The 24,928-nt window shown below is 42.4% G+C and overlaps 1 protein-coding gene across 4 annotated transcripts in view; it reads left to right on the top strand.

Moving 5' to 3' along the window:
* Positions 1–24,928, top strand: part of ACVRL1 (activin A receptor like type 1) — an 82,030-nt gene that overhangs the window by 26,656 nt on the left and 30,446 nt on the right. For all 4 annotated transcript variants that reach the window (XM_042454441.1, XM_042454442.1, XM_042454443.1 and 1 more), the window contains 4 exons: positions 2,873–3,019; positions 5,261–5,536; positions 6,791–6,988; positions 23,638–23,768. In XM_042454441.1, the coding sequence (XP_042310375.1) occupies positions 2,873–3,019; positions 5,261–5,536; positions 6,791–6,988; positions 23,638–23,768 (752 nt within the window). The remainder of the gene's footprint in view (positions 1–2,872; positions 3,020–5,260; positions 5,537–6,790; positions 6,989–23,637; positions 23,769–24,928) is intronic.

Here is a 24,928-nt window from a genome sequence, read left to right on the forward strand (position 1 = left end):
GGTTGTAGCTCCTTCCCTTATGGTGATGCTACATGTATGCATATACATGGGAGGAGAAGGCATTTGGGAGGGAAATGGATGGGCAGGGGAAGGGTTAAGTACCCTTTCCTAATGACTCCCATCTACATTCTCCCCATCATCACTCCTTCTCTCCCCCCTTCCATTTTTCCATTAACTGGCAGTCATGTGTTTGAGAAATACATATTTGCCAAAGCAGTCCATAGTTTCACTCTTTAAAGATAATTACTTTCACATATTAGAAAGCAGAATTTGGGTTCACAAGGTGATGCAGGCTGACTTACAGTTATGGAGACCCTGCTAAGAGAGGTGACTGATGAACAGCTAGACAGGGAAATGTAATACTGGAGTGCTGAAAGAAGGGGCAAATATCACACACAGTAAGCTTAATTTGCGGGGGAGAGGGCCTTGCCAAAATCTCCTATGTTCCAAAGCATATAAATAAAGGAATGCTACAGAAGACTGTAAGATGAAAAAAGACATATCAGTTAAGATCCCGTAGGAGATGAAAGTAAACATTTCTATAAATTAACAGTATGCATCAACAAAGATTGTCAAAGGAAGTCTTTTTTTATGCTATGTTTCATTAGGAGCACATGGACTGTTTTTACTGCAAAGAAAAGAACATGGCTAGAATTTAGCCACATTTAAATAACTGGTATTGTTATCGCCTGCTGAAATAGTTAGAGGACAATCATTTTTAGAGTTCAACGTGTGTTCATGGCTGGTTCTTCAAATTGTGCATCTAGCTTTGCAATTTACATCATAAGCATGAAGAAGATCTATACTAGACAGGTATATCGGGTATATAAAGAAGGGGGGAATTTGTTAGAACTGTTTTAATTTGGTTATTTTAACTGTATTTTTTTTAATTTGTAAAGTTTTTAAAATGTTTTTGTTTTGTGGGCCGCTTTGGGTCAATTTTTGGGAGAAAAGCAACATAAAAATTAAAATAAATAAATATCAACTTGATCCCACTTTAACTGTCATCCATTATATGGAATCCTGGGATTTATAACTTGAAAAAGAGCTTAGAATTCTGTTAGAGAGCTGTAGTCTACTCTTCTGGACTACATTTCCTAAAATACTCCCATTTAATTCTCAGTTCCTTTGCTCAGAGTACCTTGATAATTGTAGTTCAAAGAACTGCACTACACTACTCTAGCCTAAAATTTCAAGTCCCTCAACAAACTACAAGTCTCAGAATTCCACAGGATAGAGTCACAACCATTAAAGTGGTATAGAAATGTTTTAACTGCATATTGTCAATAAATCAGTACCTGCAGCTTTGGCACTAGTTGAACTGTTTGTTTTAGGACTTTATCACACGGGAAAGCGGACAAAATTGGGGGTTTAAACCGTGATTATCCCATGCAAAATACAATATCTCAATTAAGATTTTCACATGATGTTACTATTAAACAGGCAATAATCAGGCAATAAACAACAACAAATCATTCACAGGGAAATCCTGAAAATGATTTGTTGCTATTTATTGCCTGTTTAATAGCATGTGTGAAAATCTTAAATACAATATCGTGTTTTGCACAGGATAATGGCTGTTTAAGCCCCCGATTTTTCCCATGTGATAAAATCTTTACTCTTCACTGTCTTTCAAATGCTGTATCTTCTGACTGTTTTCTTTTTATAAAAAAAATTTACAGCTCATATGTCGATGTGTTCCTCAATATGTGTTTTAAACAAATCTGCGAACATTTTAAAACAACTGCAAAACTATCAGGGACTACAGAGATATGTTAGTAACATCACAGTTGCTAGTCAGTCAGGCCTTTCACAGTAGAGATTTGTGTAGTTCAGTGTAATGGAAATGAAAACTTGAAGAGCTAGTTTTCCAAGGCTTTCCCTGGAGGGGGAAAATGTACATATAGTAAGCTGTCCACCTTCACCCTCAATTATGTGGTGAATGAAACCTCCAGTTTGGAGGTTCAGACCACTAAAACCTCCTGGATCAAGCCTAACATTAGCTAAAGGAAAGTGGCATTACCAACATGTTGTGGTAAACTGTTGTTTTTCTTCAGTCCTTCCTAGATGAATAAAAATTGTCTGAAGTGATTACTTGCCACAATAAAAGGCTGTCAGGTTTTTTTCCTACCACCATAAACCATAATTTTATTTAATGAATATATACCATCCCTTCCAGCCCAAAAAGGTACTGAATTGGGAGACTGTTTGCTTCCAGCTGGGTGTTCGCAGTTCTGTACCAACTTTTCTGGTCAGGGCTCATAAAGCGGGTTGGCAGGTTTTGGATCTTAATCCCTGTCAGAAGTGAACTCTTACCTGTCCGTGGCATAACAAAGAATGTATGTGGATGTACTCGGGTAGACTTGTGAGCCACATGGCAGCATACGGTATATACTCATGTATAAGTCTAGAAATGTAGGTCAAAAAATTAACCCCAAAAACCTGAGTCGACTTATCCATAGTTCAATGTAAGTACCGTATCTTAACTATTATTTAAAAGAAGGACCCATCCCCTGGTGTGAAGAGTATAATCTGTCCTGGAAGCACCGATCCCCTCTACTCTCTCATCCATCCAGCCTTAGGAATGAGCACAAAGAGCTATGTCTGCTGGAATTTTGTAAGTTCTTTGACACTGTTTTGTTTTGCTTCATCCTTTAGATTCTTTGCTATATGCCTCTGAATTTTACCCTTGACTTATCCATGGGTCATATCAAAATCCATAATTTCTGCCCCAAAACTTGCCTTCGACTTATACATGAGGTCAACTTACAGTCAAGTATATACGATATATGTTATTTATATGTAGATCAAAACAAAAAGTAGACAAGACAAGCCAGCTGGAAATTTTGTTTCCCACCCATTCTCTCCACAGGCAAAGGGCGCTATGGTGAGGTGTGGCGTGGTATATGGCATGGAGAGAACGTGGCTGTCAAGATCTTCTCTTCCCGGGATGAGCAATCGTGGTTCCGGGAGACTGAAATTTACAACACAGTGCTGCTGAGGCATGACAACATCTTAGGTGAGCTTTCATTTCCTACTATCTGCACTTTACATCATATGGATACTATCTTTTTTTCCTCATTAACTAAATATTGTTAACAGCAAGAAAACCTTTAAAATGTTTTAAAACTTGTACCACACAGCAAAGTAATTTTTAAACATTAATGTGATTTCATGATAAGTAAAAATCTTAAGTATAATTTATTAATATTATTGTATTAATTGAAATTTCCATTTTTTATAATACGGTTTATTTGCAAAACAGTTTAATCATTCATTAAACCTTTATTTGGAAAGTGAGCCAATAAAAACCCATCTGTGGCCTGCAGAACTTTAGCCTATTTTAATTTTGGCCCTTGCCAACTTCCAAGTTGTTCAGGTCTGCAATAAACTGCATTGCCCAAGGCAACAGCAGCAGCAGCTGGATTTTCCTTCTCTTTAGGGAACAGGCCATTCCTTTTTTTTCCCTGCATAGGAAGACCATTTGCTCCATGAGGGCTTCAGAAGAAAAGCATAGGAGGGGTGTACACAAATGCAGAACCAACCAGAGATGTGAAAGGAATTGTGTGGTGCCTGCTACACCCAGCCCATACACATACAATGGCACCCTCTCAAAATTCAAGGAGGGGAGAGAAGGATGCAGTCCTCCGTTGGTAGAGACTGAAATAAGGCTAGGAGCACCACTATGAATTCTCAGTAGTGGGTTGCTAAGTGTGTGTGTGTGTGTGTGTGTGTGTGTACCTTCAAATTGCCTATCCAGTTATGGTGACTGCATGCATTTCATAGGGCAAGGATCCTCAGAGGGGCTTTTGCCAGTTCCTTCCTCTGAAATATAGAGAGGGCAGAATAGCCCAAGAGGATGAGAACCATAATGGGAGGAAAGGTGCTTCCTAGCTGATCCTGCTCACTTTGGTTATGGCTGTTTGAAAAATGAAAAGAAGGAAAGGATGTAAAAAAACAAGAAAGAAGGTATAACATATTATGGTTTTGTAGGTGTAAGATGGACCATATTGGCCTTGGACCCTGCTGATATCCTTCCTTTCAGGATTCACACTATTAGTGTGGAAGGATAAAGTCACGTTTTATGTATAACTTTTTTATTACACATAACAGTTTGATACTTTCGTTAGTTTCAGCTTCAACAAACAAAAAAGTGGCAGAGGTCCTTGTTTTGTGACTTATTGTGACCTTATGGCGACCCTAAGGCTATTGTGGGGTTTTCTTAGTGAGGTGTGTTCAGAGGAGGTTTGCCTTTGCCTTCCTCTGGGGCTGAGAGAGTATGACTTGCTTAAGATCATCCAATGGGATTCCATGGCTGAGTGGGGATTCAAACCCTGGTCTCCAGAGTCATAGTGCAATGCTTAAACCACATTGGCTCTCAAAGCAGAGCTCTGACAATTTAATTTTGGAGACTTACCACTTCCCCATTCTACCCACAACTAACCCAGGATGTAGAGTGCATAGCATCTTTTGTACATTACAAAACAGCCCAGGTCATTTAGAAAATTGACATTATTGTACTACAACTGCCAGATTTCCACAGTCAGTATATGTTGGCTGCAGGATTATGGGAGTTGTCAACTAATTAAAGTCCTTTTTCCAGGCTCTGGGGAGTGATTCATGCTTACTGATGCTACATTGTTTTTAACAGTTTTTCAGCATGATCAGCCATGTTGGGCTTCCTTCTCTCTCTCTCTCTCTCTCTCTCTCTCTCTCTCTCTCTCTCTCTCACACACACACACACACACACACACACACACACACACACTGGCCTTGTCAGCTGGGGGATTCTGGGAGCTGCAGACCAAAAAGTAAATTCTCCAGGCCCTGAGCAATGGTGCATGCTTATTTATGCAACATTTTAAAAACTGTTTTTATCATTATCAACTATTTTGGATTTTCTTTCTCTGACACACACATTGGCCCTGTTGGCTGACGATATTCTGGGAGCTGTACTCCAAAAAAGTAAATTTTCCAGGCTCTGGGCATGTTTATTTATGTACCATTGTCTTTAACAAAATAAAACAAATCCCAAAACAAAACTATGTGTTATTTTGCTGTATGGCCAGCACAGCTACCCCTGAATATGTACCCTTGTCTTTAACAGTTTTTCTACATTTCCTTTGCTTTCCTTTATCTGATATACACCAATGCACACGCACACAGAGTGGTGCACCAGCCCTTCTCATGAGATGCTCTGTGCTTGTCCCATTCCTCCCGACCTCTGACCTTCTTACCCACCTGTTCCCCCTCCCTGCAGGGTTCATCGCTTCAGACATGACCTCCAGGAATTCCAGCACACAGCTGTGGCTGATCACCCACTACCATGAGCATGGCTCCCTCTATGACTACCTGCAGTGCACCATGCTTGATGTAGAGACCTGCCTCCGCTTGGCCTCCTCCATCATCTGTGGGCTTCTTCACCTCCATGTGGAGATCTTTGGTACCCAGGGCAAGCCAGCCATTGCTCACCGTGACCTGAAAAGTAGGAACATCCTGGTCAAGAACAATAAACAATGCTGCATTGCTGATCTGGGTGAGTGGACTTCAGATGCTGAGCAATCCCTTCTGGCAGCCCAGAGACACTGCCTTGTTGCCCGCTTCAGGAATGAGGACATCTTTTAAGGAATTAGCTGTGAGCTGTAAGATATTCCAAGGTCTTTAGCCCATTTACTTGCACAAGCAGGGATCCACAGCTAATGTATCTATGAAAGTTGTGTATCAGCTTAGAAACCTCAAATAAAAGATAAACCACCGTCGTCCCAGGTAATCTATTCTGATGTTAAACAGTTCTTACTGTCAGGAAGTTCTTCCTTATGTTTAAGCAAAATCTCTCTTCTTATAATTTGAATCTATTGGCTTGGGTCCCATCTCCCGGAGCAGGAAAAAACAAGCTTGTTCCATGTCACAACCCTTCAGATATTTAAAGACAGCTAATGTATCACTTCTCAGCCTTCTCAAGGCTAAACATACTGAATTCCCTCAATCATTCCTCATAGGGCTTGGTTTTCAGATCCTTTACCATCTTGATCTGCTTTCCCAGATGTTAGACTCTGAACTCCTCATGAGCCCCAGCCAGCATGGCCACTGGTCAGGAATTATGAGAGATGGCTGTGTCTGCACTGATGGGAAACCCTGTCTTACCATCAGGGCTTCCAGATCTGCAGAGAGGACAATCTGTCCACACAACCGGCACCCACAATGGGCTGATATCAGCAGCACTGTCTGCACATTCCCCTAGGTCAGTGGCTCTCCTGGCTACCTCCTCACCTCTTCCACCTGCCCACCGATGTGTAGTCTGCATGTCCAGGGGATTCTTTGGAGTTTCTGACCTAATTTGGAGCAAACAAGGACTTTTTTTATGCTGGAAAATCACCTTGGGGTGAAAGTTGGACCCATGTTCCGCCCATTTTGGATCTATGCATCATCTAGAGTCTAGACAGATCAGTGTGGGAATGGCCAAAATCTCAAAACATAGAAAGACTACAGGCTCACCATGCCACTTTTTACCAGTTTATTCTTTGCTTTTCTTATTCATTCCTCCTTTCTTCCTAGTTCTTTTATAGTTCTTTTAATAGTTTTCTAGTTCTTTACAGAATAATAGAATTTTTGTTCTTTTAATATCTAGCCCTCCAGTCCCTAGGGTGGTACCAGAGTTTACCATGGCCATATAGTACTTTGCCCCATGACACACAATGCTCAGTGGGAATTTGAAGCAGTTAGATGACACATGGTCTCCTCAAAGAAAATTCTTCTAACCACTGACACCATCATCCTTACTCCCTTTTAGGTCTGGCAGTCATGCATTCCCAGAGCAGTGACTTCTTGGATATTGGGAACAACCCACGGGTGGGCACCAAGCGCTACATGGCACCCGAGGTCTTAGATGAACAGATTCGCATGGACTGCTTTGAATCCTTCAAGCGGACTGACATCTGGGCATATGGCCTGGTCCTCTGGGAGATTGCCCGGAGGACAGTTGTGAACGGTAAGGGGGAACAAATGGGAAAATGCACCAAAAGGGAACTGAGAAGGAAAGTTCTATAAAATCAGGACCCAGGAAGAGTTTGTCAGTTATAAATTCAGGCTTCCCACTATGGATGTAATCAAATCTTTCTTGTTTGTTTTTTAAATCATCACAGTTTTAGGGTACCTGTAATAGCAGTGTTTCTCCAGTGGTCTCTGGCCATCTTGGGGGCAATAGCAACAGCATTTTACATTTCTACACCACTTCATGGTGAACTCTTTAAGCAGTTTGGGACACTGCTCTCTCCTCTAACACCTTGCTGCCACTCCCAGCATTTGCCACCTGAGACAAGTATCTTGCTGTCCCTAAGGCTTGCTATGCTATTTCTTCTTCATCTGGAATACTGATTCAGAACCTTTGAGACAGATGTCTTTTGCTACCATGCTCTCAGGAGTCACATGAATTAGATCCAAAATGTCTCGTCTCTAAGCAAAAAATGTTACATATGTTAGTTCAGAGCAGCACTGGTTCATTCAAAGCAAGGGTGAGAAATTCAAAATCTTATCAGCCCCAGCCAGATAGACCAATGGCTGTGGTGATGGAAAACAAACCAATTTTAAAAAGAAGCTGTACCATATAGTACAGCAGATGCAGAAATCTCCTGTTTTGGATTTACTACAGCAGCTGTATCCAGAGAATGGAAGTGAGGCCTGGCCCCTCTGCCTGCCAGCTCCCTTACATTTGGCTCCCTGTGCAGAAATAATCGCTAAAAAGAGGCCTGTTAATGTGAAAGTTTTTTGATTGGCTGAGCCGGACAGTGTTTTCTTTCTCTCTCTCTTTTCTTTTTCTTTTCCACACGAATGATTAGCTGTAAATTATAAACACTGTAATCTAGTGTCAGCACCCAGCTCACTGATTAAAGGGACCATTAGACTCAATCAGCACTTTGTTTGTTCAGCTCTGATTAGGAAACAAGCAGCATCACAGCTCCCTCTGGCAAGGGGCCACATCCCGGGAACTCCTGGTCTTCTCTAGCCGATGCAGTAGGGGAATAACAGCAAAGCCTCATCCTTGCCTGATCCTCTCTTAATACAGATGGAAAAGTGACTTTTATTGTCATTAACTGTCTTTAAGTTAATCTAGACTCCTGACAATCCTGTGGATAAGACATCTCCAAGACTCCCTAACCTCCACTGCTTTGCTTAGTTCCTGCAAACTCATACCTGTGACCTCCTTAACAGAGTCCATCCATCTAGTATGTGACCTACTCTTTCTGCTTCCTTTCACCTTTCCTAGCATTATTGGTTTTTTTTCCAGTGAGTTGTGCCTTCACAGGATGTGGCCAAAGTATGACAGTCTCAGTTTAGTCATCTTGGCCTACAGGGAGATTTCCGCCTTGATCTGTTCTAGGACCCATTTGTTTGTCTTTTTGGCTGCCCGGGGAATGCTGCTCCTTGCTTTCATTCCCCCACCCACCCACTGACCCCTGCTGGTGCTCACTTAGCATCCATTCAAGCCAGGAAATTGTTGCACCTTTGCTGCTTTATAGTTGGGTGTAGTGGGGGGGGGGGGGTTTGAAGGCATTTCCCTCCACAAATAAGAATTCTGCCCCCTGCTCATGAATTGTTACTTCACTGCCCACATTTCTGGCATAGCAATCATTTCAAACTTCAGTTGGAACCTTTAGAAATGCCACCGTATCCAAAGAAAATGGGAAGACACAGTTACCAAGGGAATGAGGACACAGTAAATAGAATAGTTCTAACTGTGAATGACTTCCAATGTCTCACTCATTGCAACAGTAGAAATTTAAAGAATGAAGCGAAATTTCATTGAGGGGCGCAGAATACTTATGGGGGGAGGGGCAAAGCACCCTTCCATAATTATACCCCTATTATTACCCTTCCAATAGTACACCCCTGTTTGTAGTGTGCAGGCTGTACTGGGCAAGTGTGCAGTTCTGGGATAGATTCAGACAAAATTTGTCTGTTGGGTTCTGTGAGCTGTAGTTTGAAACAAGTGCCTTTCCTAAATTCTGACATCAACCTAAGGATATGAAACATTTGTGGACTGAGAATTAGTACTGATGCAGAAACAACCCTAGAGTGAAACAGAAAGGCTCTACATCTACCTTATGCATTCTTCAAAGATCAAAAGGTGGCTGCAGGGATCACTCAGTCTATTTGACCCAGGCTGGTGTGTTATGGACAGCCAGTGTAGTGTAGTGCCTAGGGCCTAGGATGAGGACCAGAAAGGTATGGGAGATTTTCGCATATGCAAAAAAGATAGGAGATAGTGGGATGCTCCCATCACTATGGTGCAGTTGCGCAAAGATTATCAGACAACGACGCGCGACGTCATGATAACCACCTCATTATCCCATTAATAAAGAGGAATTCTCCCATTGCTTTTTATTTACTGGACTTTCCTCCTCAGAGAAATGCAATAAATAAAAACTCCATGCATACAGAAGGACTTGCAGTTTCTATAAAATTAATCGGGAGTGTCACTGCCAAATTGTAACAGTTGGAGGGTATAAAGTGTGTATGTATAAAATGTGCAGGCTGTATTTGTCAAATGTTTTCAAAGGTCAGATAGCTCACCTAAACCATGGAGCAGGTGAGGTGGGATAGAGAGAGAACAGACTGAAGTAGACTACTAGATGGGCTACCTGTGGTCAATGTGTTGGTTATATCTGGGTTGTGTATGAAGGCACCCAAGAACAAAAACACATCCCTAAAAGTTAGAAGCAGCAGCAGCTGGCAACCTTAGGGCTGAAATCCCATTGTTTGTCAAGAATAAAACAAGAACAAAAACCAGACCTGAGCTGGGGGTTCTTGCAAAGGACAAAGAGCCTTACTAGTCTTTGTGTGATGCTGTAGCAGAGCCAGGGTTGAACCTGCAGGGTTTGCTCTTTAGTAGTGATAATGACTTTTATCTTTGAGACTGTTATATACTGATATTCAAGACCAACAAGGCTATGTCTCTGAATTCTAATGACTTTATCTTTCACTCTATTTCCCTCTTCCTATCCATACTCTGACTTTAGTTGCAGTTCTCAGAGTAGCTAGAGGGGGAAATGGATTATCCAAACAATGATCTATTGTTGTGAACTATCTCTGTTGTAAAATAAAGTATTATGGAGTAGCTTGGCCTTGTATGGGCAATTAAGAACCATTAGCTTAACAAAATACTTCCAAAGGGATTAAGATAGCTGCCTGGAATGTCCCCTGGGGCATGATTACAAAGAATGTCATGATGAGTGTCTGCACTTCAGCATTTGCCTCTGCACTTGCTGCTGGTTATAAGATTCTTTGCCTTATTTCTATGTCTCTGGTTTGCCTTGCTGCAAAGCCTTCCTTGAGCCCAAGAGTGAAGAAAATGCAGCCCATGAGACTACATCTTACAGCTCACCACAAGCCCTCATATCCCCTCAAAAACAGTTGAGGGGGGGAAAGGAAATTACTTGGCCACAACCAATTCATAACCACCATTTAAAATGGTGAAGGAGCCCATGGCTTCCTCAAGGCCCCACAATGCACAATCTCTACCAATCCTAAAAAGCAGACAAAAATCCACCAAAAGCAAAACTAGAAATTACCTGACATCACTTCTGGTCATGCAGCTCCTGTTGGGGGTTGAACAATGCCCCACCTTGCAGTTGCTCATCCCAGCTTTAGCCAAGCCTGCCTCATATTTTGATCTTAGCTTTAGGACCTGTGATGGGAAGGCACAGGAGGATTACAAATGAAAGAAGACTGTAGCCTGGAGCGGGTGGGTGTGCCTTCAAGGCTCCTGTTGACTTATGGCATTTTCCTGAAATTCACAGGGTTTTCTTAGACAAGGGATACTCAGAGGTGGTTTTGCCAATTCCTTCCTCTGAAATAGAGCCTACCTTGGTCTCCCATCCAAGTTCTACCCAGGGCTGGTCCTGCTCAGCTTCCACAATCAGATTGGATCTGGTGTCTTTGAGGTACCTATAAAATTCTGCAAAGACAGAGCAAATGCAAGATAAAAGCTGGATCTAGAGGCAACCCTAATGGCAGTAATGTCAACCAGATTGGGCTTTTCTCCTGGGCAGAGTAAAGGAGGCCCCTCACCCACCCCTACCCCAATTCTAAGTCGTGTCTGACCTCTTGCCCACCAAAATGAGAGTCTTCAAAGAAAAGAGCTATTAATTAGAAAGCCAAAGAATCTCCTAGTCAAGGCACAGATTGGGCAGGCTAATCCTATCTCTCCTTCAGAATAAACACCACCAATTAATAAGCCTATTATATGCACAGTTCATGACCTTTAACTGAATGCCTGTTAACTGTTCAGTACCTTACTGTCCAGTGGATATGAATTTGCATGCAGGCACACAGATACACCATACCTTACTCCCAATCTCTACCCCAAGTGTTTTTGGACTGGAGTTCCCAGTATTCCTCCTCATTGGCCATGCTGGCTAGGGCTGCCGGAAGCTTCACTTCTGTAACATCAAGAGGGCCAGACATTGCCCATTCCTGCTTCATTCTGTATTTTGTTGTTGTTGTGTGCCTACAAGTCATTTCTAATTTATGGCGACCTTAATCCCCCCCATCACAGGGGTTTTCTTGGCAGGATTTGTTCAGCTTTGCCTTCCTCTGAGGCTGAGAGAGTGTGACTTGCCCAAGGTTACCCAGTGGTTTTCCATGGCTGAGCAGGGATTTCAGCCCTGGTCTCCAGAGTTGTCATCTCAGTGCTCAACCACTACACCACGCTGGCTCTCTTATTCAAATATAGAAGACTCTTTTTGCAGTCCTCAGCACCTGCAGACGTCTTGAATTGTCATTTTGCTGACCTGCCCTAAAGAGGGCAGATTACCTCCAGGAAATCTCCAGGAGAAGAAATTAGCCTTTCCAATAGGTTGCAGGCCCTCCCAGTACCGTTAAACATAAAATAATACAAATTTTAAATATACATATTAAGTAGGGAGCCACTGTAGTATAGTGGTTTGAGCATTGAACTATGACTTGAGACCAGGGTTCAAATCCTTGCTTGGCCATGTAAACCCACTGGGTGTCCTTGGGCAAGTCACACTCTCCAGCCTCAGAGGAAGGCAGTGGCAAACCCCCTCTGAAGAACCTTGCCAAGAAAACCCCATGATATGGTCACCGTAATTTGGAAACTACTTGAAGTCACACATCTCAAGCCTTGGGGAGAGGTGGGTAAGAAATAAAAAAGTATTATGTTCTCCTGTTTTAGATTCCTGGGGGGTTAGTTTTGGTTCTTCATGCATCCTCAAGAGGGTCTCAGAGGAAGAAAATTGTCCCTGGATCTACTGCAGTTGCCCATACCTGCAATGTATGATTCTATGCAGTGAATTGGATCTGTGTTTAAGGCCCACTTAACTTAGTGGAACCTACTAATTTAAATCTTATTTATTTCAGTGGGTCTACTTTAAATATGGCCCACTGTGGCTCCAGCCTTTAATATATGGGGAGACAGTTGCTTGCTTTCTTTCTTTCTTTCTTTCTTTCTTTCTTTCTTTCTTTCTCTCACACATTCATTAATAGCCTGCATTTCTTTCCATATGGGGCTCAGCTGGCAGTTCACAATACAGATTAAAACAAAGTGCTGACAAAAGCCAATCGTAACAGTTTTTTAAAAAAAGTGATCTTATTAAAAATGGCACTACTTTAGAACGGCTGAAATGCATTTAAAAATAATAGTGAAGATAAAGATGACACACACATACACACACACCCACACACCATTTAAATTGTTAATGATGTTTACATTTTGTTGCCTGGATTTTGCGACTCTTTGTCTGCCAGAGCCCACATGGCCAAAGAAAGGAATGGCCTCTGCTTTCATGGATATCCCTCCAGACCATCTTTACTGACAAGAACAAAAACAACATCATGACAAAATGTAGGCCTGTAACTCTATCATTGTCTTTTTTTTCCCCTTCTTCTCCTGTATGATTTTAAACATTTTTTTTTCCTGATGGAGAAGCCAGTGGAGCTTCAAAAGCTAGCATGATGTATTTTGTGCTTTTTTGGTTGGTCTAATATAGGTATCGCAGTTTTGTGGGTTTTGGGTGTTATTGTATACACCCCACCACCACCCCCTTTATAAAACCCCTTGCAGAATAACCAGTTTAATGGCCAGAACCCTAGAAGATGGGTGGGCTTTGCTTGCTTCTGGAAGGAGAGCAGAAAGGGAATGAGTCAAGGCTCCTGTGAGAGGGAGCTCCACAGCTTTCGTGAGGACTGTCACAGTGCCTTTTTGGATGGGCTTTGATTTAAGATTTCAGTTCTGATGATAGGAAGGTTGGCAGTTCGAGGCTCGAGTGCTGCATAATGGGATGAGCTCCTATCACTAGTCCCAGCTTCTGCCAACCTAGCAATTTGAAAACATGCAAATGCAAGTAGATAGATAGGTACCATTTCTCAGTGGGAAGGTAACAGAATTTGGTGCAGTCATGCTGGCCACACAACCATCAGAGCACTCCTCCAACAACAGAGTGAGTTACAACTAGATTAGCTGGACCGAGGAGCACTTCCTTGGGCCTCAGGACAACAAATAGTGAGAAATGTGTCCTCAGCCTTACAGCCTTCCGTGCGAGAGACATGTGGCAGGCAATGGATTAACAAAAGACCAGCTGCCAGAGACTGGAGATTAGCAGAGATCTTGGCCACCACCAGGTGGCACTGGAGCCATAAAGTGCCAGGAAAAGCAACCCAAGGCGCCTGTGATGCAAGGGCTTCCAAAATAGGCTGCTACTAGCCTGAAACCTAACAGCAGGAGGGAAGTTTGTTGTTAACTGCCCCCAGTCAATCTGGATTCATGGCAACCCTGTGGATGAGACATTTCCAAAGCTCCCTGTCCTCCACTGCTCTGCCTAGGTCCTATAAAATCATGCCTGTGACCTCCTTAATAGAGTCCATCCATCTAACATGCGTGGCCTTCCTCTCTTTCTACTTCCATCCACCTTTCCTAGCACTATTGTTTTCTCAAATGAGTCATGCCTGCTCATGATGTGTCCCAAGTAAGACAGTCTCAGTTTTATCACCTTGGATTCCAGGGACATTTCAGGTTTGATCTGTTCTAGGACCCATTTGTTTGTCTCTCTGGCTGCGGACAGAATCCTTAGCACTGATTTCAAAAGCCCAGGGATAGGAAACTATCAGGGACTGTCCTTATCATTGGACCAGGGTTGGGCATCATGTGGCCTCCCCCCCCCACACACACACACACACCATGCTACTGAACTGCAATTCCCAGCATTCTTCTTTGATTGTGCTGGCTAGGACTGCTGTAAGTTGCAGTTAAACAGGATCTCCCCCTCACCCAGTGCTGTTGAACTGCAGTTCCCAGTGTGAAGTCGAAGACTTTCATGGCCGGAATCCATAGTTTTTTGTGGGTTTTCCGGGCTATGCGGCCATGTTCTAGAAGAGTTTCTTCCTGATGTTTCGCCAGGATCTGTGGCTGGCATCTTCAGAGAATGCTGATGCATTTTCTGAAGATGCCAGCCACAGATGCTGGCGAAATGTCAGGAAGAAACTCTTCTAGAACATGGCCACATAGCCCGGAAAACCCACAAAAAACTATGCAATTCCCAGCATTGTTCATCATTGGCTATGCTGGCCAGGGCTGCTTGGAGTTGCAGTCAAGATCTGGGCAGCTGCATAATTTCCACCACCACCACCACCAAGTGGCAGAACGAGATAGGTTTGGCATGCAATGTATTATTTGATTTGCTATGTTAATATTTTTATAGCCATGCACTGTCCCCCACCCACACCCCTGCCATGGCTGTGTAAATATTGAAGCCTCACAGTGTACTGTATATTCAGAGAATCAGTATGGTGGTGAGGTTTAAATGCTGAATTACAACTCTGGAGACTAGGGTTTGAATCCCTACCCTACTCAGCCATGGAAACCCACTGGGTGATCTTGGACAAATTACACTGTCTCATGACCAAATAAACTTTTACACACACACTGTCTCAGCCTCAAAGTAAGGCAATGGCAAAACCCCTTCTGAACAAATCTTGCCAAAGAAACCCCGTGATAGGGTCGCCTTAGGGTCACCATATGTTGGAAACTACTTGAAAGCACACAACAGCAACAATGTGCATTCAGGATGTATGGCTTTCAGAGTAATCTGTACCAAAAGAACAGAATTTTTGTAAACAGCATCACTCAGCATTTATCTGTGATCTCAGCAAAGATGCCCCAGTGCTTGGTGAAAGATCTTGCTGATTAAATGTTACCAAATATGCCAATAGCGCATCCAACTCAAAATGTGTGGAGACAGGAAAGGCTATAATTTTGCCTGCTTTACCTATGGCTGCTTGCCTGGTATAACACAAGTTTGAGAATCTCAGAGTTTAAAAGCCATATGCATGCCCCAGGACCAGTTTTGCAGACCTGGATTCTTTTCAACCTTTATCAGACACCACCACCCTGCAAAACAATTTTCACTGAAAAAGAATTGTTGCTTATGAAAACTTTGAAACAAGGCACAAAACCCCCACATACACACATTTTGACACCAAATGCAGTCCAATGATTTTTAAAAACAAAACCAGGGACTCTTTCACACTACACATTTATAGCTCTATGATTCCTCTTTAACTGCTGTGGCAACACCCTATGGCATCCTGGCAGACAGGGATTGTAATTTGGTCAGAGGCAACACAAGAACTCTCAGGGAGATAAATCTAAAGAGCCCCAAGATCATCTCTTTGGGGTTTAAGGGGTGCAGGGTCATACCAAATGACACCATGAAGAGAGTGTGACAGTAATAATAATAATAATAATAATAATAATAATAATAATAATAATATCTTTATTTATAGCCTGCCTTTCCATAGATCAAGGCGGGTTACAATGTGCTAGAGTGTACAAAGTGTACAATTACATCACATAAAACACATATTACACTTATTACACTACACAATAAAAACAGCAATAAAATACGTTAAAAACTACAAGTAACAATATCCAAGCTAGCACAGAATGTAGCAGCAGTGAAGGAAGAGAAGAAGCTACATTGGGGACGCTAGGGGAAAGCCTGCTGGAAAAGGAAGGTTTTTAACCCCTTCCTGAATAGGTCGAGGGAGGTGGCCGAGCAGAGCTCGCCGGGAAGCGAGTTCCAGAGCCGTGGGGCCGAGATAGAAAAGGCCCTCTGTGATGTTATTGAATATTTAGCATCTGGAACTCTCAATAGTTGCTTCCCAGCCGACCTGAGAGCGTGGGGCGGATTATATGGAGAGAGGCGGTCCTCCAAGTACCCTGGGCCCAAGCCATTTAGGGTTTTATAGGTAATAACCAACACCTTGTATTGCGCTCGGAAGCGAATAGGCAGCCAATGTAGATCTTTAAGGACAGGTGTTATATGACTGGCCCTGGAGGATCCAGTGACCAGTCTTGCTGCCATATTCTGAATCAATTGTAGCTTCCAAGTATGGTACAAGGGTTGCCCCATGTAGAGCACATTACAGAAGTCCAGCCGAGAGGTTACCAGAGCATGTACCACCGTTTCAAGGTCCCCCCAGCCCAGGTAAGGTCGCAGCTGGCGTATCAGCCGAAGCTGATAACAGGTGCTCCTGACCGTCGCATCCACCTGAGATGTAAGGTGGAGCGACGAGTCCAGGAGCACCCCCAGACTGCGAACAGAGTCCTTCAAGGGGAGCGTGACCCCATTCAGGACAGGTGGACAAACATCCGTCCCTGGGCCTGGGGAACCTATCACGAGCACTTCCGCTTTCTCTGGATTCAAACTGAGTCTGTTTTCCCTCATCCAGCCCATTACCGACTCCAGACAGGCGTACTGCTTCCCGGAGTCCCCAAGTATCTGCCTGTTGGCAGAAGCAGGCAGAAGCAGGCTCCCTTTAAAGTGCTGAAGTTCAATGGAAGAGATGATGTGAGCAGGGGCAAGGATCAGGGAGAGGAGAAAAATGCAACTAGTTTATTTTAATATTTTTTTTATTCTTTTTAAATTTTCTTTTAAACCATCACATCTTACCAAATGTTTACTTTAACCACATGAAACTGTGTACATGTAAATACATTTAGGCCATGTGTATGATATTGTGATTTAAAGGTACTGTTTTGTCCCAAGAGCGATGCTATGGACTTTGGGTGTAGTAAGGCCTCTGGCTCCTAGGAACACAGCCTGAACAAAAGACTTGTCCACAAATTTCTTAAGTTTTTAAAAGCTTTACTGGTTATAACACAAAAACATGAAACTGATCTCCTTTTTCTCAATAGTCCTTCCTAAATACCTTGCTCTCTTGGTGGATTCTATCTTTCTTCTTTTGAGGACTATCTTTATTCTTCTGTGGACTTATCATTTTGTCAAAGGAAAATACTCTCTCCAGGTCTGACTTGGCTGAAATCTTACTACACACTGAAACTAACTAGAGGGAGACAGCATCAGACCCTGGGATTTCCCACAATCCTTGTCTTTCTCAAAGCTGTAGAACTCTATTTCCCCTCCTAAACTAATACATAGAAAGTCTAATATAATCTCAACTAAATATATGTCTCAAGAGCATCAAAGATGCTCTGGAGGCATGACAGGTACGATTTTAATTTTATTAGTTGTTTATGTCACACCTATTGCCATTACATTCAGTGAGTGGTGGAGTCTCCTTCCTTGGAGGTCTTTAAACAGAGGCTGAATGGCCATCTGTCAGGGATGCTTTGACTGAGAATTCCTGCATGGCAGGGGATTGGACTGGATGGCCCTTGTAGTTTCTTCCAACTCTATGACTCTTTATGAGAATTACAATTTATGGATAATGTTAGTATAAAAAGCATTACTAAGGATTCTGTATGTTGTGATATTGTGAGTTAAAGGTATATGATTTAAAGGTTCTATGATTTGATATGGGAGGAGGTCATGGGGGAATGAGAACATGAGTTACTGCAATGGGTGACGCCAACCCTAGTGATTCCACTGAATAGCCCTCCTTAAACTAACCAAAGCTGTATCTGCACTAAGTAATCCAGTTTGACACACTTTAACTGCCATGGTTCCATGTTATAAAATCCTGGGAACTGTAATTTGGTTCAGGCACCAAAGCTCTCTGACAGAGAAGACTAGATGTCTTACAAAACTACAATTCCCATAAGTCCATAACATTGAGCCATGGCAGATAAAGCAGTGTCATACTGGATTATTTCTGCAGTGCAGATGCAGCCCAAGATTCTATACGGTGAAACCATAGCAGTTCCAGTGGAATAATTAATAATTGCTATAATTATGTAGTGTGAATGGTCCCAGAAGTGAACTTTTAGGGTCCTGGCTTTCCTACCCTTGCCCTCTTTTTCACATCCCAAAATGTCACTGTCTGTGACAAACTGCATTGAAATGTTTGTCCCCGTTACTTGATACAGATTAAGGGTCTTATGAACAATCACAGTGACACGTTTATGAGCAACCAAACTTAAAGTAAATTTTCACTCTGAAAATCTACACTGGCTAAATGACCTTTGCCCTGCAAGCAGTGGTAGCTGGTGGCTTCCCCATCAGTGCGGTGGTGAATCTACTCTGGATTTCAGTCCAAACTTCAAAGATGCTAAACCTATTTGGGAGACAGAATTGGCTATTGTCCTGTTGCTGTTAACTCTGTTGAAATTCAACCTGAATCCTGGAGCAGAGCCACCACTCTCACTGACGTGGAAAGTATCAGCTACCATTGCCTGCAGGTTGTTCCCAGGATTGACACCATCACATGACCAAATAAGGAAGGTGGGAACAGACACAGGCATAATTGCATGATTTCTGAAGTTCTCATTTATTTTAAGTGAAGGTGGCTCTTCAGCTGGCCACTCGGAAGAGCAGCTAACAAAATCCCATAATATATTATGACCGTTGTAAAAAATACAGTTTATAGCAGAGTAATCAAAACAGGAGACACAATAAAAGCAATTTGATTAAAATCAACTTTCTAGGTGTTATACTGGACGGCTGGGGCATACAGTATAAGAAGATATTAACCTAGCACTGGAAAGTCATTAGGAGAGAGGCACCAGACAAGCCTCTTTGGGGACGGTATTCCCAATGTGGAATGACACAGCTCAAAGACACACATACATAGCATGGATGTACATACACAGCTATCGCAGGCAGGGCTGGATTTATGCTCAAGCTAATAAACGATAGTTTAGGACAGGGTGGGGAAAGTGCAGCCCATATGCAACCTCCCTCCAGCACTTTTTTGCACTCCAAGTACTCCCCAGATATTTTCTTTAAAAATGACATCACAGTTTGCAACTAAAACTCAGCAGCAAACCACTAAATGTGCTATTGTCAATGGATAAATAAAACTAAATGTACTGTAGTCAATGGGATAATCAATATCCAGGCCTGTATCACATTCAGAAGTCAATATTGTTGTCAATATCATATTCCTCAAAGTCAATTTAAGGTCACATTTAAGGTTCATCTGGATATAAACATAAATTTAATAATGATGAGTCATGTTCAACTTTGGGGATTTTATTCAATAATTAGGAGTAGGATGGTTTTACGTGTCCATAATGAAATTTAAATATGTGAAATAAAATATAAATGGAAAATTAATCTATATTTTAATTTATTGTCTCTTTTTTTTCACCCCACTGAAAAAGGTTCTCTAAACTCTGCCCCTTCTACTTAAGACATGGCCCTTTGCCATGGAGCCTTCAAAAACTTGCCTAACCTCAAAAGTGGTACCCAGCCCTCAGATTGCGAAGACTCAAGTTAAAAGGGCCATTTTAATTTTACCAAATAATCACACACAATAGTATGCATTTGATGGATTGATGGAGATGGGGATTGCATACCTTCCAATATTTCACAGAGGAAACATGTGGCCAAGCAACTTCACAGTGTGATCAAGATGGGGAAAGTTATTAATGAGGAAGAATTCACAAGCCTGGAGAGCCTGAAGCAATTGGCTTTTGCATAAGCTTACTGGAAGGGGCAAAATTCTGCCCCCTTCTCTTCCTCTTGCTGAGTTAACTGAATGCAAATTACTTCTACACTTTGAACTCACTTTGCAGCAATTCAAATAAACTGAGAACAAAGGGGGAAGAGGAGAAACAGTGATATTTTAAAGGCAGCTGAAAAAGTGGGATGATAGACAATTAATCAGGAGTGTCCCTGCCAAATTAGAACAGTTGAAAACTATGGGGTTAAATCCTGTGTGTGTGTGTGTGTGTGTGTGTGTGTATTGTATGACTTCACATTCTTCCAACTTATTGCATCCCTAAAACGAACCTATCATGGGGGTTTTTTTGGCAAGATTTTTGTAGGTTTGCCTTTGTTTTTCCCTGAGGCTGAGAGTGTATGGCGTGCCCAAGGTCAGCCAGTGGGGTTTCATGCTGAGCTAACTCTGGTCTCCAGTCCTCAAACTACTACACTATGCTGTCATATCCCATTGGGTCTGTTAAACCTGACATAGCTTTGAGCCTGAGCAAATCTTGTTTCAGGCCTGGGTCTCCTGTCCACACTCACCTAAAGATAATCTTCCAAAGTAGAAGAAGGCAGACCTTTGGGCATCCTAGATCCCAAGATAGGTATGGCTTTAAAAGTAAATTGCAAACCCTTTGCATCATGCCTGGAAATAGACCTATAGGCAGGGAAAGTGTGGTTTAATGACTAACAAGATAGACTCCATGGAACCAGTACCATTTCATAGACAAGCAACAGCGAACTTTCCCCCAAAAGTCCTCCGAACTAGTCATAAGTGAAACTCACTGCAGTAGTCTCGTTTTAGTGTTACTGTACTACAGTGTGCTTCCTAAGGTGAGGGTAAATGTTTAATGAGAGACATACAGTATAAGCATAACCAAGTTCATAGGGCATGTAATCAGTATGATCAGTTCTGCTGCCAGTTAAAAATGCTTTTCTTTGACACTGTTGTTATTTGCTGCTCATCCTGGTTTTGGCACAATGACATTTTTAAACCATTGCTATTTTCCTGTCAATATCCTCAGCTTCATCTCCATTCATCTCATGTCCACTATGTTATCCCACCAAATGTGTTAAATCAACCAGAAAAAATGTTAGTGGCATTGTTTACAAGAATTCAAAAAGTGCAGCATCTTTGAAGATTCATCATACGTCAGATGCCTATGTCTCGCCTTCCAAATATTGTTGGGCTACAACTCCCATCAGCCCCAGCCAGCATAGCCAATTATGATGAATGCTGGGAGCTAAGGCTAGTAACATCCATAAGGGACACACATTCCCCAGAACTAGCACTTAGTAATGATGTTCAAAAATCTAGTGGGATACTGAGCGTATGATAAATTGGTTCTTACTACTTGGGAAAGAATTTTCAAATCCACAAAGCACTTGGGCTTCATTTTTTTCCCCTTTGGATGACCAAATGATATGCAAGATGCTGACCTTCCTGGAATGCAATCTTGTTTTTCCTAAAATGAGTACAACAGATTGGGCAATAGCATGCATCTACCACAGATCAGTAACAAAAAAAATTACTTTGCTGGAATGCATTTGTTGCTGTTGTGTGGCTTAAAGTCATTTCTGAGTTATGGCGGCCCTATCAAGGGTTTTTCTGGGCAAGATTCATTCAGAGGGGCTTAGCCCTTGCTTTCCTCTAAAATTGAGAGGGTGTGACTTGCCCAAGGTCACCCAGTGGGTTTCTATTGCCAAGTGGGGATCCACAGGCTCTCTCTGGGGTACAGAATTTTAGAAGTCATCCTGCAAAATTATGAAGTACTAACAGAAACAACGGCTGGTTTCCCCAGCTTCTCACTAACCTACAACCTCTCCCAGCCTGGGGATAGCAGCCAGGGCTGTGCTGACTGGGAAGGATGGGTGTTGCAGTCCAACCCATCCAGAAGATTCTAAGTTGTGGAAGGCTGCTCCAAAACCATAAGCACAAAAATTAAACACCTTCATGGTATGTGCTGCAAAAAGCACCCAAGGAAGTACCTCAGTACTGATTAAAAGTAGTCAGAAATGTATTATTTGCTGAGATTAATCTGTGTTTTGAAGTATATTTGTGTGAGGCTTGACAAAATGCTAGGCAGATGCTCACAGAACTGGAAAGGCCCTGGTATACATTAATTGGTGCATTCAGACTCCTTGAAGTCTTTTCTTCCCCTTAATGGTGCCACATGTGCCTTTGGCTGTCAGTGTGACACAGTTTGTATCTTCACTGAGTGTTTCCAAACACAGGAAACAGTTCAAACTGTATTTCATTTGGAAATATAGGCCTCTAAAAAAAAATTCAGCACTTCACAAAGACAACAAACCAGCCAAATCAAAATAATACATGTAGGAGTACCTTTTATCAGCCAGCATTAACAAAAAACATTTATTAAAAATTGGGCAACCACATTCACACATATTTTAAATATGTTGACAGATGTAAAGTCGTCATAGCCATAAAGCAAAAATTTATTTATGTGGGATGAGACAGCTCAGCCCACACTTTAAAGGAGCTGCTCAAGGTGATGAATGCATGTGCGTATGTGCCCTCAAGTTGCCTGTTGACTTATGGCAATCCCATGAATTTCATAGGGTTTTCTTAGGCCATGATTGCTGTTACCAATATAGGCTCAACAGTTTGGACTGAGCCTTTAAGGTCTGGACTAAAAGTCAGAACAGATGCACTGCCTCACTGACAGGGAAACCTGAAGCTGCCATTGCCCTGGAGAAAGACTGCATCTCTGCTCTTTCCACTGGTTTCTTCTCAGCGGCATAGGGGCCTATGAGAGAGACAGAGACTACCACAAGACTGGGGAATTCTTTAAAGGTTCTTGTTTATTTTTTCCTATGGGTTGAGGCAGGAAACAACGGACTGAATACAGTAACAACTGAACACATAACACAGTTAAAACATGAACACCAATTTAAAATACAGAATCAGTTAAAAAGAAAAACTTCAGTTTTAAAAGTATAAATATTAAAATAATAAATTTATAATTTAAAACCTCATACTTTTAAAACCTTCTGGAAAGGACTGCTAGAAGAGATTGGTCCTTAATGCTATTTGAGAATCAGAGAATTATAGAGTTGGAAGAGACCACAAGGGCCATCCAGTCCAACCCCCTGCCATGCAGGAACTCTCAGTCAAAGCATACCTGACAGATGGCCATCCAGCCTCTGTTTAAAGACCTCCAAACTCAGACAGCATATCCACCTGTCAAATATATTATTATTAATATTTCACCCTTTCCTCTATTTGGTTCTTGAGACAGCTTACCAACATAGTTAAAAATTAACAGCATACAAAAATGTAAAAATTAAACCATTTAAAATTTGAAACAAGTTAAAACTAATTAGAACCATAACAGCAACAACAAATAGAAATTCAGTACATTATGCATGATCAATTTCCCCTGAAAAATCAATTCTCAAAGGCTTGCTGGAATAAAAATGGTTTTTAACCTTCTTGCAGAAAGATAGTGAGTAGGTAGACAGACCTACTGCTCCCTCACTGTCCAGGCTGGCTGCGTCTGCTGAGAAACAGAGTTCCAGCAACATTTAGAAGGCAACAGCTTCACCAGGTCTCTACTGTCAGATGGAAGGATGTTGCATTTGCTGGCAGATGAATTAAGAGTGTGTCAATCACATAAAAGAATGGGGCTGCATACCATGTACAGTACATCTGGATGTTTCTTATCTCACATCTCTTGTCCCCTACCCCACCCGCCATCTTTTTATCCTGCAGGGATTGTGGAAGATTACAAGCCTCCTTTCTTTGATATGGTGCCAATCGATCCCAGTTTTGAAGAAATGAAGAAAGTGGTCTGTGTTGACCAGCAGAGGCCCACCATCCCAAACAGGCTGTACTCTGACCAGGTGAGTGATGCAGCAGCAGAGTCAGGAAGAACCACTTTCTAAGTGATTGGGTGGGAGGGGGAAAGGTTGCTGCTGAACTCCTGGCAGAACCAATTTAGCCAGGAATGGCTCTGAGGCATTTTTCTCTGTCCTTGGGAAGAAATAAACCAAATGCTAGTCCCCCACTGAGTAGAATATGGTAGGTCCACTGAATCAGTTACTGTATGGTAAGTCAACACTTAGTGTTAATTTTGTTGAGTTGGGACTCATGAGGCCCCCTAGATATGGATGCACCATTACTCAAAATCAGTTAGGAATGTTGGAAAATAATAATAATAATAATAATAATAATAATAATAATAATAATAATAATAAAATCTTTATTTCTATCCCGCCCTTCCAAGAAGATCAGGGCGGCTTACAACAGTGCAACGAGTGCACACAAATACAAAGTTAAAAGCACATAAACATCAATATACAAAGTAAAAACAGCAATAAAAGCCCCATAGCCCGTCCTCATGGCCACGGAAGAGGAGGGGAGGCCCACAGGATCTTAATCGGGGAATGCCTGCTTAAATAGGAAGGTCTTGAGATCCTTCCTAAATTGGGCCAGGGTAGTAGATGAGCAGAGCTCGGTGGGCAGCGTGTTCCAAAGGGCTGGGGCAGCTGTAGAAAAGGCCCTTCTAGAAGTAGAAGCTAACCTAGCCCCAGGCACCTTCAGCAATTGCTGCCCAGATGTTCTGAGGGTGCGAGGCGGATTGTATGGGGAGAGGCGGTCCTTTAGGTATCCTGGGCCCAAGCCATTTAGGGCTTTGTAGGTAATAACCAACGCCTTATATTGAGCTCGGAAGCGGATGGGCAGCCAGTGAAGGTCTTTAAGTACAGGTGTTATGTGGCTGGTCCTGGATACGCCAGTGACCAGCCGGGCTGCCATATTCTGTACCATTTGGAGCTTCCGAGTTTGGTATAAGGGTTGCCCCATGTAGAGTACATTGCAGAAGTCCAGTCTCGAAGTTACCAGAGCGTGTACCACAGTTTCTAGGTCCCTCCGGTCCAGGTATGGGCGCAGCTGGCGAATCAGCCGGAGCTGATAACAAGTGCTCTTGACCGTCGCATTCACCTGAGCAGTCAGATGAAGCGACGAATCAAGAAGCACCCCCAAACTGCGCACGGAGTCCTTC

Source organism: Sceloporus undulatus, chromosome 2, assembly GCF_019175285.1.
Source record: "Sceloporus undulatus isolate JIND9_A2432 ecotype Alabama chromosome 2, SceUnd_v1.1, whole genome shotgun sequence".
Lineage (NCBI taxonomy): Eukaryota > Metazoa > Chordata > Lepidosauria > Squamata > Phrynosomatidae > Sceloporus > Sceloporus undulatus.